The sequence below is a fragment of the Girardinichthys multiradiatus genome, chromosome 18, assembly GCF_021462225.1.
Source record: "Girardinichthys multiradiatus isolate DD_20200921_A chromosome 18, DD_fGirMul_XY1, whole genome shotgun sequence".
NCBI lineage: Eukaryota > Metazoa > Chordata > Actinopteri > Cyprinodontiformes > Goodeidae > Girardinichthys > Girardinichthys multiradiatus.
In genome coordinates, this window is record NC_061810.1 from 24,354,684 (window position 1) to 24,369,019 (window position 14,336).

The window sequence follows — 14,336 nt, forward strand, 5'->3', positions numbered from 1 at the left end:
AACGTCTTACAGTTCTTTATTTTGAAAAAAATAAAAAGAAAAGAGTTGAAACATGTCCAACCTGGTTGTGTGTGTGAATTATGTTTTGTTTTACAGATAAATGTCTTATTTCTTCTTTGCAGTCAGAGTAATTCTGTTTTTGTGATACAAATTCAGCTACAAACATTTTAGTAAACAAGCAAATTTTGACACGAGTCACTTTATCAGTCAAATGTTTCAGTGGCTTCATTTCATCACTTTCAGTAAACATCGACTTCAATTCAGCATCAAAGCTGTGTATAGTGGTAAAATAACCCGTGGTTTCTAGACTAAATGCTTTCTATTTAAATAAGTGTTCATCAAACATAGCTTCAGTAGCACTTTCAAGAGCTCATTAGCAAAGAACGTTTCCTGAAATCGTTTACGCCAATCTGAAATATACCCTGGTTGGAAATAAGACTTAATATCGCAAACATCAAAACGACAATATCTGATATTAAATTACATTTACTGAGCAGTAAACTTGATTTTGCAACTAAATGTTTTCCTTCCAGCAAATCTTTCTCCCCAGAGCCTGACATCTCTCATTAAACAGGCGAAAGAAAAAGTCACATGAAACATTCAGCTTTGCCTAAATGTTTCATGTGACTTTTGTAAGCAGCAGATCAATTAAACACCTGAATTTGAGTTTCTTCACGATATCAGAGAAAGGTTTGTGTGAGACTGATTTGCTTTCCTTGTGCTGGCTTAAAAATACCACCTGTGATGACCAGACCAGAGCTAAATCTGCAACATAACAGCTTAAACAATTCACAAACATACATAAATATTCATTAAAACATAGTTAACATGCAATTACCCAGTAAGGACGCAGAGAAATTAAAGCCACCTGTTCTTGCTCCAAAATCTAAAGACTTTAAATATAAAAAATGCAAAACTAACAACGTGGCTGTGCTCCGAGGAGGGGTCACCTCTTTACTCTTCGGTAGCTCGTGTTCTGCTCAGTGTGTTTAGCGATGTGGTTCTTAATGGAAAGTTTGGTTTTGTTTCTGAGAGGATGTCATGCAGGCAGCAGAGTTTCTTCTACAAAAGTGAGCGTTGAAGCTTTTATCTGATCAGATGGTAGGTGAGCCAGTACATGAAGATGGGCTGTGCCGCTGCGATAGACATGGTGAGGTACATCCTCAGTTGGTTCCTGGTTCCTCTTACTAGCTTCCCTTCAGCCGCCGCCTCGGATAAGAGCTTCAGACGCAGCGTGCGGATCTGCTCGGAAACATGCAAAAGCATTAATTAAAGAAGAGGACGGCTGCTCGGTCTTGGTGAAAAATGATGTTTCTACGATGCTGGAGGGATTAGCTTTGTGTGTTAATCTTTAACTGAGGTTTAAGCTGTGAACTAACTTGGAGTTGTGAGGGTCTAACCTCCAGTAGTGGCTGAAACCAATGCTGATCAAAAACAACACCAAGACCAGCCTCATATTTAGCAAAAGACATCTTGATGATCTCCAAGGCTTTCTGGAAAATGCTCTGTGGCCTGATAAAACCAAGCTGAAAGTTTTTGGAAGGTGTGTTTCCTGTTATATCTGGCATAAAACCCAACAACGTTTCAGAAATAGATCACACCAAGAGTCGAACGATGGTGGTAGTATGATAGTCAGGACTGCTTCACTGCTTCAGGGCTGGTAGGAATACATAGAACCTTCAGGGTTTTCTCTAGCAGAAAACCCTGAAGGAGAAGTCTAGTCATGAGTTTGTGACCTTAAGATTCACCTCTGATTAATAGCTCAGGTGGCCTAATCAAAGTCTGGACTTAAATCTGATTGAAATGCTGTGGCATGACCCAAAAAAGGTGGTTCTTGTTCAGAAACCCTCCGATGTGGCTGAATTAAAACAATTTTACAACGAAAAGTGGCCAAGGTTTTTTCCACAGTGATGTAAACAACTCATTGCCAGCTATTGCAAACACTTGAAGGCAGTTGTTGCCACCAAGAGTGGGACAACAACAACTTTAGGAGCTATTATGTTTTCATATAGAGTCAGGTTGATTCAGATCCCTTTTTTATCTTAATAAATTATATTATAATTTAAAAACAGATTTTCTGCATTTACTCAGGTCATATCTTTTTCATACACAGTATTTGTCATATCAAAAATGCTTCTGAAACATTTAGTTGTGACAAAAAAAAGGAATAACAACTCTATAAGGGGTGTAAATACTTTTTTAACACACTGTATAAATAAATGTCATTAGTTTGGCTAATAAAGCTGGATGAGGAAAACATGACGTAAAAGCTGAGAAAAGCACCAAGCCAATATAAGTTCTGGGTGAACATTAACAAGGTTTATTGAAGGGGGCAATAGGGGTCAGAATCAGGAAAACAGTCCTGCACAGGTCGTAACATCGTATTACCTCCGTTTGTCATACATGTGCATATAGACATACTTGTAACAATGTGTAAGGAAGAGGTACAAGCATTCTGAATAATAGTGTGCAAAGGTTTATTAGATTAAAAGTTGAAGAATGTGTCATACTCACCATAAAGACAAAGATGGCAGCACAACACCACATCAAAGAGAGATAATAAGCTGGCCTTCCAAACAGAAGACCTGAGACTATGCCTACAATCATTCTGGAGAGACAGAGATGGTCTGAGGGTCAACAAAAGATATTGCAGAAAAAACGATGATGTTGACAGTGACATACACCAGTACATACCCAACATATTTGTACCCTGAAAAGGCTAAAAGGTCTATGGTGGTGAGGTCTGTGTTCACGGTGACGAGGTAAAGTGAAAGCAGGACCGCCAGGACCTCCATGATCAACCACACCAATGCTGAGCTGGCCTGAACTCCCAGAAGCTCTGGAGAAAACCTGAGGAACACGAGATTTATTTAACTGGGAACTACGTTGTTATCACAGTGTTATCATCAGTCAACATTAATTCTTTGTTTACCATTTATTCCCAGTTTCTCTACTCACCACAATAAGTCATATTTGTGGTTTTGGCTACTAAAACTGTTACTGTTCTATTAAACTAATCAACTATAACAGTTACTATCTAGACCGGTCTTTGAATGGAAAACATTTGAATTGACCAGATGCTAGAATCCATCTATTGAATGTTTAAGACGAGGATCCGGTATATCGAGGGTCGATGTGGCTCATTTGGCTCAGGTTGGTGATCTTCAGGGTGTAAAATTAAAACCCAGCCCTTTCAGCACATAGATCGAACTGAAGCAGTAAAAACCTGAACAAATATCAGCCTCAGAAATGCGACACGTATTGTTGACGTCTTTGAATGTGAATAAAAGGCACAAATGCCTGTTCTGTATTTGTTTTACAAAAACAAAACTGCAGCGTGGAAAGAAAAACGACTCTAACTGTACCTGTTCTGTGTGCCGAGAGCCAGTCCAGCCACCAGGATGTATGTGATGAAGCCCATAGTAGGAATGTAAAGGTCAGGAGCGTTTACATCAAAGCGCGGGGCAACAGGAATGTCCTGCTGGTAATTCACCTCCCAATTCTACAGAAAAGACAAATTTTACACAATTATCAGACCTGTACTGTTCAAATTTGGCCTAAATACTTTATGGCTTATTTTAAATGTTTGTAACAACAGCAAGAATCTTGATGCAGAGATTAAAACATAAAAAAAAGAGATCATCTGGTTTATATCATTCAAGACAAAGGTACACGGATGTGTCAGATTGTTTCAAATCAGAGAAGATCTAAAAGTAATGCATTTATTAAATTCCATTTTCACACTTCTTGATTTAAATCATTTATTTTTAACAGTGCAAGCCCATCATAAATACATAGAATAACTTCCTAGCAAGGGCGTCTTAGTAGTAAACCCAAGGGTACCTTGTGCATGTAAGGGAAAACTAAAATCCCAAGCTTCTTTCCCACGTACACCGTGTCAACAGCAAAGTAGTATTTCAGCTTGGATATTGGAATAAACCTGTCCAGCTAAAATAAACAAACACAAAGAAAACACTTATTTTGATGTTGCTGTTATCACTACTGTAGATGCTGCTGATCAGCTGAATCTGTAGGCACTCTTACATTTTTGTCCACCATTTCCCTCCCCTGGGATGCCAGTGAGCTGCCGTATGCCACTGCCAGGTTGGACATGGGGTCTGAAAGGAAGGAGTGACCAGGGAGTCCTGCTGCTTGAGGGCCAGCCTGCTGATTTCTGTCAAGAAATTATTGAAATAATATAAAAACCAGGATTCAAAATGCTGTTGTAAAAATGCTTGTTTTCGTGCTGATTCAACCACTGGTCAACATTCATTCTAGTATGAGGCCAATCCAAAGACAGCTCCCACCTGTAGGCTCCTTCAGGTCCAGGCACGGCTGCACTTGTGTCATCAAACAACTGGCTGCCATCGGGCCTGTCCACAGAACTGTTCCTCAGACGCATATTATGCTCTATGCAGAAGAAAACTGCATTTAAATAGGTAGACATGGCAAACAGAGATGAATTAAATTTCTTTCCTAACAGACAACTGATCGAGCAGAATTAGCAACTCAAGCATCAGTCAGCCAAGAGAAATGAAACAGACCAGCATGAATTTCTTCCCACTGTTTATGTGCTTCAGAACAAGGGTGTCAAACTCCAGTCATGAGGGGCCAATGTCCTGCAATTTTTAAATCTGTCTCTCCCCTAACACACCTAATATGAAGCCACCGCAGAGCCTCAGTAGACAGTCTACCTGCTGATACCACATTGGCAATTTGAACTTAACTGTACATAGTAAAGAGAAATGGACCCAGTACAGACACCTGTGGGACGCCAGCAGGTAAACATAGCAATTTATTTTTGCAATTTTCCATTTTAAAAGCTTGTGAATGGGACAAAAGATAAGTCTAGAGAAAAATTAAAACCAATAAATTTGTCCAGAAGAATGATATGGTTAACTTGAGATGATTGTGCAAAGAAGGTGCATCATAAAATGAAGAACATTGTGGTCAACCCTGAGCATCCTCTTCATGAAACTGTCACACAACAACACAGCGTCTTTTAGTTAGAGACTTCTTTAGATCTGCTGCGGCAGACCACTACAGGAGATCCCTTTTTGTAGGTCATGAAACAGCCCATACAATCCAACATTTATATTGAGATCTTATAACCTTTTCAGAGAAATAACATGTAGCATTTTCTGTAAAATGGTCAGCGGTAAAAACAAGTTGCATTGGAAGCAGCAAAAAGATATTCATTTTAAAATGATCGTTAATTTGACAAGCAAGAAGTTTTCTTAATTCCTTTGACATTAGAGTCAAGACCCTAATTGGTCTGTAGTTACAAGTCAACAAAGGATCACCATCTATTAAAATAGGGTTGACAACAGCAGGTTTCGATTATTTACGAAAGAATCATTCACACAGACATTACTAACAAAATATGGTAAAGGACAAATGGCTGAGGAACTAAGCTCTTTAAATATGATTGTGTCCAATAAAATTAATGAGCCCTTGAATATTTAAACGACACAATTTAGCCACTTCTGTTTCACGCAATGGTCTTAGTGCTCATTAGAGCTGAGCGATATATTAAATCGCAGTCGTCCTCGCTATATCAATATCTGCAATATTGTAATTGCAAAGAACTACTTGTACGCAGTATTTAGTAGTATACAATATCTCATGTATCATGCATCCACACTCCGCATATACGTCATATATTGGGCCAGCTGAATGATCTAAGCTCCCACACCTGATATGAGTTTTTACTGACTGGGAGCTAAAGATCACAGACAGTGGAAGGGACATTGTGTGAATAATAAAAGAATTGTTAGCTCAATTATAAGCCATTGTATTGTCAATTACATCGTAATATTGCGCGTATGGTGTTTTGATGGGTTTTACATGTGGTACAATACTGTGTCAACCTCTAAGTTTTTGCTACTGAACAAAATAGATATTAAGGACTTCTGTCTCTTCAGTTTAATTCAGGCAACTTGGCAACACAAAAACATCTTGAGCCCATATCAATTTAGGATTATCTTGATTATTTTGTATAACTGCAATGAAAAAGTGGCGCACAAGTGCTGCCATTGTTGATAAAAATATTATTTCAATTCATTCAAGCACTCTGAATACGGACAGAATCTTTATTTTTAGCAGAAATAAAAGCAAAATGAAACAAAACAAAACCATATTTGCTTTTCAGTTGTTAAACTATAAAAGAAATTGAAATGCTAACCCACATCACAACACTCCCCAGATAAATGTTAGCTAGCTTAGCCGGTTTTAAAGATAAATTAGCTGGTTAGTAGCGTTGGCAACGATAAGTTTGTTAGTGAAGCCGCAGACAAAAAAGACAGGAAAATACTACGTTTGTCTATTAAAAGCTCAACTTATTGTTAGCTTCAGCCGGGACAACACAGAGTTACGCGTAGAAAGCTAGCAGCAGCTTCCAGTGAGAGTACTGCAATCTTCTTCTTCACACTTGTCGATTGGAGTCGAAATCACGTACGTAACTTACGCTGTCTGAACCCGCTCTGTGCGGCGGTGTAATCCATCTGAACTGACTTTACAGAAGCAGCAGCTATCAACTCTCCAACTGAAATCAGATGGAGTCAGCGAGCTGAAAGGGAAGTTAAACTCATTCATGACATTCACACGGAAGTGAACGTTACGTTTTCCAAGGACGACTCTAATGGTCAAGCCTGGTAAAAAAAATATACCGCCCTCTAGTGTTCGAAAGGGTAATCTTCGACTCAGTCTGTTTTACCTAATTTGTCAATAAAAATGGCATCTTTTTGTATAAATTGTATTGAAAGATAAATGAAGAAGAAACCCATTTTATTTCAAGAACTTATATATATGCAGACATATATATATATACATACATATATATCAATATATATATATATATATATATATATACACACATACATCTCTGCATAAATACATACATACATACATACTCATACAAAAAGTTAATAAGTGTGTGTAGGTAAATAGATAAACAAATATAAATGAATAAATATTAATAAATATTAATTAAATTCATTTTCAACTTTAGAATGTATTTCTAGTATCCATGAAGTTTAGCCACAGTTTCCAACATTTTTCAAAATGATCTTGTTTTAATTTCAATGTGAATGTAAGTCTCCCCATCTGAAAAATCTTGGATCATGGATCACGTTTATCCAGTTGCAGACTTGATAAAAGTATGTGCAATTAAGCAATTTTTCATGTATTTTCTTTTTTTCAATTATGGTTATTAGATTATGATATTTTTGTCCAGTAAAAATTGGAAGCATTCCTTAACAAGTGGCAGAAAGCATGCCCAGAAGTAAGGATGAGTAGTAAGGGAGGATCTTTCCTCAATACAGGGCAAACCATTAGGTGGCAAGCAGAAGTGTCGACCTAAATGACAATTTGTCAGTCCAAGGAAGTTTAGAACCTCATTGGCATTAGAAAACATAGATTAAGGTGGACCTTGAGCTATCCAGGATTACTTGCTGTTTAATGAACAGCAAGTAATACAGTGCATTGCAATATATATTTATATCTCTTGAACTTTACCGCGGTCACATTACAGTAACAAACTTCAATTTTATTGTGATTTTAGGTGATAGACCAACACAAAGCAAAACCAGCTCTGAGCATTTCAGAGAGCACTGTAAATAGTGATGGGTGATTGCCATACCAATTGTCTTTGTCGTGAAAGTTTTTCAAGGAAGCCAATAGAAGTTTTTGGGAAGATGGAAGGAGAAAAATATGAAGCTTCCTAGAAGAAAAGCTGATGAAACTGCCAGAGACTTAAAACTGGGGCAGAAGTTCCCCTTCCAGCAGGACAACATTAAACATTCAGCCAGAGCAATGGAATAGCTTACATCAAATTACATCATATTCATTTTTAGAACTGAATCAAAGTTAGACCTTAATACATTTAAGAATCTGTGAAAGATTCACAGACACTCCCCATTCAATCTGTTTAAGACTGAGGTATTTTGCGAAGAAGAATGAGCAAAGGCTTTAGTCTCTAGATGTGAAAAGCTGCTGGACACAGATCCCCAAAAAACCTGCTGCTGCAATAACAGTGAAAGATGGTTCTACAAAGTACTGGGGGTGAATACAAATGAACAACATATTTTCCATATTTTTACTACAACCTCAATCCCAATGAAGTTGTGGTGTCATGTAAAACATAAATGGACATAAAACATGTTGCAAGCATCAAATTTGAAATGAGGGAATATTTGCAAAAATACACAAAGTTTGTCAGTTTGGACATTAAAAATCACTTCAGTGTTACAACCTCCTAAAGAGCAAAGATGTTGTCTGGCACAAGGTGTAACACAAAGTAAAGAAAAAAGTTAATGTCAGTAGAAAACAATTTTACAATTAAGTCAAGCAAAAAAGAACGAAACACAGGGAAGCTTTAAGCTTCGGGTTCTCAAGGGGCAAAACAACAAACATACCCCCCCTGCTAAATAAAAAAAAGGCAGTCTATATAAAAGAAAACAAAAAGTTACAATAGCTGAGCTCCCTGTCTAACTACAAAACGGGAGAAAAAAGGTCAGGAATGAAAATGACCCCTGCTACCTTCCACTGTGAACCAATATGCTTGACTTTTAAAAGTACACTTTTAGTCACATAGTAATCAGTCCAAGCAGCATAAGTCTACAACAGTTACAGACCAGATCTCTGCAGATCAAGGCCCAGGGAAGATTATTTCAGCAGATGTGACAGCTATTAGATTCACAAGTGTGACTGTATCATGGTATCATTTCTTCTCAAATGGGAATCCTATGAATGGCCAAGTACCTCAGCTGCTTTCAAAGATAAAAAGCATAAATAGTGATAATGGAGGAAAGTTTTGGCGCTTTGAGATGGCCCTCTTTATGCAGTGGCCAACAAACTGCAACACATCTCAGCTGTGGCAGTAAGGCCGACCCGAAACAAAAGGGGAGGAAGCTCTCCCTCATTTCCTAATCGGACACAAATAATTCTATAGATTTGATGAATGCAGCAAATAAAAACAAATCTCAAACATAATCATGACCTTAACGTTAAGGATGTCCATTGATATTATCATATATCTTAAGAAGCATGTACTAAAAACTTTTCATCAGGAAAAATTCAAATGTTACAGTATTTCCAACAACATATGTTATGATTTAGGTACTAAAAATCAAAGGCAAAGGAAATATATCTTATTGGCAACATTATTGTTCATTAAACTTTGTTAAATAAAACCACTTGCAGAGGTTAGAGACGGGTAAAGCACCAAAATGTATTTTGTCTAAGCAGGTTTCCAGGTAACAAGATTTCCAGGTAACAGAAATCAGGAACTGATATAACCTGTTGTCTCTGTATGAATGTAGAGTGATAGGTATAAAGACAGTGGGTTTAACACTTTTCCAAAACAGACACAGCAACATTCCAGTGTCAGTGGTGACAGTAAATCTGATGGGAACCTGGTCTTTAACTTAAGAAACAACAACAAACATCTTTAGATTCTTTGGAAAAACTAATTTAAAAGTGGTATTAACATTATATTACACATAAACCAGTAGTACAAAAGATGTGCATGCACAATAAGCTTTTTCATGTATGTACATTTGGTAATTGGTCAATAACATGATTTTTCTTTCATTTGTTTTAACGTTAGGTTATAGTAGATTGGGCCAAGTGAAATATTAGCCCACATATTAAAATTTAACATAAGGACATGTAGCAAAAATTGATCAAATGTAGCATCAGAATCAGCACACAACTCACCGAATCAGAAACTGTTGCCTGTATAAAGGAAACAACCACATGTTCTGTACCACATAATCATATAGCAAATAATTGCTAAGTAGAAGGAACACAACACATCATTTTCAGCTTCTTTCGGAAACATAAATCCGAAACGTCTGGTGCTGCAGATTCCCAGTGCCAGAGGAAGCAAAGCTTCCATGCTCAAGTTACAGTATGCTGATTATGCCTAAATAATAGTGCCCAATAATAATCATGATTTGTGTTTTTATTGATGTGGTTTACCATTTTTTCTGTAGCTTTCACATCAGGGAATCAGTTTCAAAGTGAGATAAATAAAAAAAAGCGTCATCTTTGTTGAAATCTGCAGACTTCTGCACCAGGATTTTGTAAAATCCCCGTTTACTGATGCTGGGTTTCCATCATTACTCAGACGTCCAAGTCAGAAAGATCTAATGAATTGTTGCTAAAGTCAGAATTCCAACTATGAAAATTTAGGTTTCCTATCAGCCTCCAAACTCAACATTGCTGCCACATATTGATGGCTGATTTAATCAGCCATTATTCTGCATTTTATTCCATCACAACAATTAAGATACTCTGAGTCATATTTATTGCTTTTTCATCTTTTTTCTAATTGTTCACAGGAAAGTGAAAAGGTTCCTGATTTAAGGTAAAACTATATTACTTTACTTTCTCTTTCTATGGACATATTGACGTCAGACTGTTGGGAAATAAAAGTGTTGGAATGTAATCCAGCTGGAGTTCTGACTGTAAAAAACCATGAGACTTCTTGAAGATATCAGAGCTGCATAAGATGTTTTACGGGCAAAGCCATGGAGGACGGTGCTCAGATACAAAGCCAGCCAGCTATCACTGAGAGCCCAACTACTACAGATCAGGAGACAGGTAAGTGACTGTTTTTCACAATTCATATACATGCAAACAGTGTTATTTTGCAGATGGTTCTGTAACGATTCATGACATTAAAACAAGTCAACAAAAGGATCCTTCCAGCAATTAAAGTTCAAACATACTCGGTTGGTTTGCAGAGTGTCAGTGAAACAATACCGGCTGTGAAAAGTCGTATAAAAGTTATTTCAATTGCAACGTTTAGCCAAGGTCCTGTTTGTTTGAAAAAAATATTCATGCACAGCCAAATTAGACAGCTGAAACTCTTTCTACAAGGACATCAACCAGTCTTCTCCTCATCGTCATCAATTTGTACAGAATCCTGCTGCGTACCTTCAACACAAACCAGGAGCACATCTCTCCAGTGTTGGCCTCATTCCACTGATTTTAAGATTAGATTTTGTTGCTCTATCCTTTCTGCAGGATCTTTCACACCAAGTTTCATTTAGACCACTGAGGTAAAATATGTGGATGTTTCTAGATGTTCCAAGCTCTAAACTAAAAAGAAAAGTGTGATTGCACCTTTGGGGTGAAGGGCTTGCCTTCCCACATAAGAACTGCACAGAGTTTAGCAATTTAAAAGTTCTTTTAAACACATACTTACACCATGTGGATTTGAACTTGGCTGCTCTTTGACGTCACAATTTGATATTTTATATTTGATATCTATTTTATGTCTATTCCATTTGATTTTAAATCTTCATTACTGTATATTATTGTTTTTTTATTCATTGTTTTGTGACTTGATTTTTATTTGATTCTATCTATTTCTCATGGTGTGGTTTTATTGATTTACAAAGTTACAAACTCATTTTAGATTGTCCAGTACTTCAGTGTAACTCTTATGAATACAGCCGACCTTGACACTGGCAATTTAACTTAATCTCGTTACGTGTTTAAAACAATGTTCAAACAAGCCAATAAATACCTGCGTTTTCTCTTTTATTCAGTAGATCTGGGTCCACTTGAAGATATCCGTGTAGTCCTGATTGGAAAGACAGGAAACGGAAAAAGTTCCAGTGGGAACACCATCCTGAATCAAGTAGTATTCAAAACTGCTCTCTCTCCCAATTCTGTGACGTCTGAGTGCAGAAAGGCCCGAGGTGTGCTGAACACATGCAGAGTTGCGGTGATCGATACACCAGGAATTTATGATACAAAGTACAAAGAGGAAGAAGTACTAAGAAAACTGACACAGTGCATCTCTCTCTCAGCCCCCGGCCCTCACGCTTTCCTGATTGTGATCAGGCTGGGTAGATTCACACAGGAAGAACAGAACACCATTGAACTGCTGGGGCAGGTGTTTGGTGAAAAAGCTGCAAAGTACTCAATAGTTCTTTTCACACACGGTGAGCAGCTGAGAGATAACACAATAGAAGATTATTTCAGCAGATGTGGTAGGCTTAGCTATTTGATTGAGAAGTGTAACTGGAGGTATCATGTTTTCTCAAATACAAATCCTATGAGTGGCCAGGTACCTCAGCTGCTTTCAAAGATAAAAAGCATGATCAGTGATAATGGAGGAACCTTTTACACAAACTTAATGTACCAGGAGGCTGGAGAAAGCGATCCGAGAGGAAGCATTGAAGATTCTGAAAGCCAGGGCCGAGAAAAAACAGAGACAAGAAGAGCAACTGAGGGCTAGGCTGAGAGGTGAGGCGTTACAGGAAAAGATGAAGTGGCTTGAAGAAGAACATAAAAGAGTATCAAGAGAGAAGGCAGAGAAGAAAAATAAATTCATTCAAGAAGGTCTGGTTGTTACATTGGCTCAAGTGGGCGTTACTATCGGTGCTGGTGTAGCTGTTGCTGCAGCTCCACTGTTTATAGCTATTGCAGCAGGGGCAGGGGGACTCATTGGGGCTGCGGTGGGAGTTTTAGGACCAGCTGCAGTACGTGCTTTGAAAAATAAATCTTCTGTACAATAAAACTTAACACCATGTTTAATGAAAGTGACTCATATGCAATCTCAAGAATAAAACAATATTATCTTCAAACTTTATCTGCATCTTGAGAGACAAAATGTCTGGCATGAATAAACATACTGTTAGTGGGTAGTGCTGCAGATTCCTTTGATGGATTTTGTACATACTGTCGAAGCGGCAGCAATGCTGATCAACAAGTTCGGGAATAAGTTGCAAACTTTTGAAATGTGGTGGCACACAGAGTAAATCTTTGTATGTTGAAAGAATTACATCTTTTTTTGGTCAGATCTCATTTACCATCCTTGTTAAATAAGTAAATGAGGTTTTTATGCTCATTATATCAATAATTTGTAGTTCCATACATGTCATAATGTCCAGTGGGTTAGGGAAATGCATACAAATATTTGTAAATCCAATTTTCTTCTTTCAAAATTAAAACCAGTGTTTGTGAAAAAAGTGTTTGCGTTGAGAAAATGATTTGATGAATTAAAACCGTGCAAAATATTGCAGAGATTCAAATTACTTTTAAATAATAAGTAATTCCACTGTAAGCAAGGCATACATTTAAATCACAGTGTTTTTATTTTTCCTTCTTGTTATGGAGAATTATAAACTTGCAAAAGTATTGTTAACTTTCTTGTTATCTTAATATGTGATTAATAGGATCTGTTTAAACTGATAATGGATTAAGGTTTGGTCTAATAAGCAATGCTTCAATCTACATCTTTTCTGTAACTCTGTTTTTGAAATGACAAATAATATAAAAAAAGGAAAAAGAAATAAATTATCTTATCAAATGTTTTGATCTCTCATTTTCATTAATTTCCGTGACTAAATTGAAACAATATACATTTACACAGAGATTGATGTTTTCAAGGCTTTACAATTCTTAATTATTATTCTTTTCAGCTTACAGCTAAGGAAAACACATTAAAGATTTAAGATTAGCCCATTACATCAGACCAAGGAAGAAAAATAAAATTTATACAAAAATGTGGGCTTAATGAAAAGTCAGTTTATTATTTTCAAAAGGTCCCTTTAATCTGACAAACAAGCCTCATCGGTTTGTAGCGGCTGAAAGTGATATAAAAACTGTATTAGTATACGTGGTGGGTAATTGCAAGAACTAGAATATTAAATACATTTCCACTGGAAACGTTTGACATTTTATGTTAATGTCATATTTGGCTGGGGTTTGGCAGGACCAATGTGCAGACCAGAGTGTGGGAGACACATGGTGAGTTTGAATATTTAATAATGAACCTGGTAGACCTACAGACAGAGGCAGGACATGGAACACAGGCAGGTTATCAGAAATGGAGAAAGGTAGTAAACAGTCTTGGCATGACAAACAGTAGGATCCAGTGGAGAGCAATGAAAACCAGAGTATAAATATGGAGACAGGATGGAGAACAGACCAATGAACTAGAAGAGCTAATTAGATGGAATGAGGAGTAGCTGGTGGCAGGAAAATGCAGAGCAACTGAATGAGGGAGGCTAATTAACACAGATGTGCAGGGACATGGAGAAATCCAGGGAAATAACATGAATATCTAAACGCAAGAATGAACCATAAACCTAATTTAATAGGAATCACAGCAAATAATCAAGGAAGTGCAGAGGAACAGACAAGAAACACAAACATGGGAGGATCATGACAAATAGGTATTATATAAACTTACAATATGAATTAATTTTATTGGTCTTCCTAACAATTTATTGGCATAGATTAATTGTAATACAAATATTTGTATACAGTACCCCTGAATGATCAAACAGAGCCCCTAAGATAGGCTTTTTATGTAA

The 14,336-nt window shown here is 37.1% G+C and overlaps 1 protein-coding gene and 1 pseudogene across 3 annotated transcripts; one reads left to right on the top strand and one right to left on the bottom strand.

The window, feature by feature from the left end:
• On the bottom strand, positions 1–6,624 carry yif1b (Yip1 interacting factor homolog B (S. cerevisiae)). 3 transcript variants are annotated; one of them, XM_047391775.1, is made up of 8 exons: positions 6,467–6,624; positions 4,308–4,410; positions 4,045–4,174; positions 3,844–3,948; positions 3,366–3,502; positions 2,695–2,850; positions 2,515–2,608; positions 1–1,242 (listed from the first exon to the last, which is right to left on the bottom strand). In XM_047391775.1, the coding sequence occupies exons 1-8, from the start codon at positions 6,501–6,503 to the stop codon at positions 1,087–1,089; spliced, it is 918 nt and encodes a 305-aa protein (XP_047247731.1). In that variant the 5' UTR covers positions 6,504–6,624; the 3' UTR covers positions 1–1,086. The 3 variants fall into 3 exon arrangements, with proteins under 3 accessions (XP_047247731.1, XP_047247730.1, XP_047247729.1); XM_047391774.1 differs by having other exon boundaries at positions 6,458–6,610; XM_047391773.1 differs by having other exon boundaries at positions 4,308–4,425; positions 6,458–6,585.
• Positions 4,438–13,113, top strand: LOC124884113 (annotated as a pseudogene).
• Positions 13,114–14,336: the final 1,223 nt, after the last annotated feature.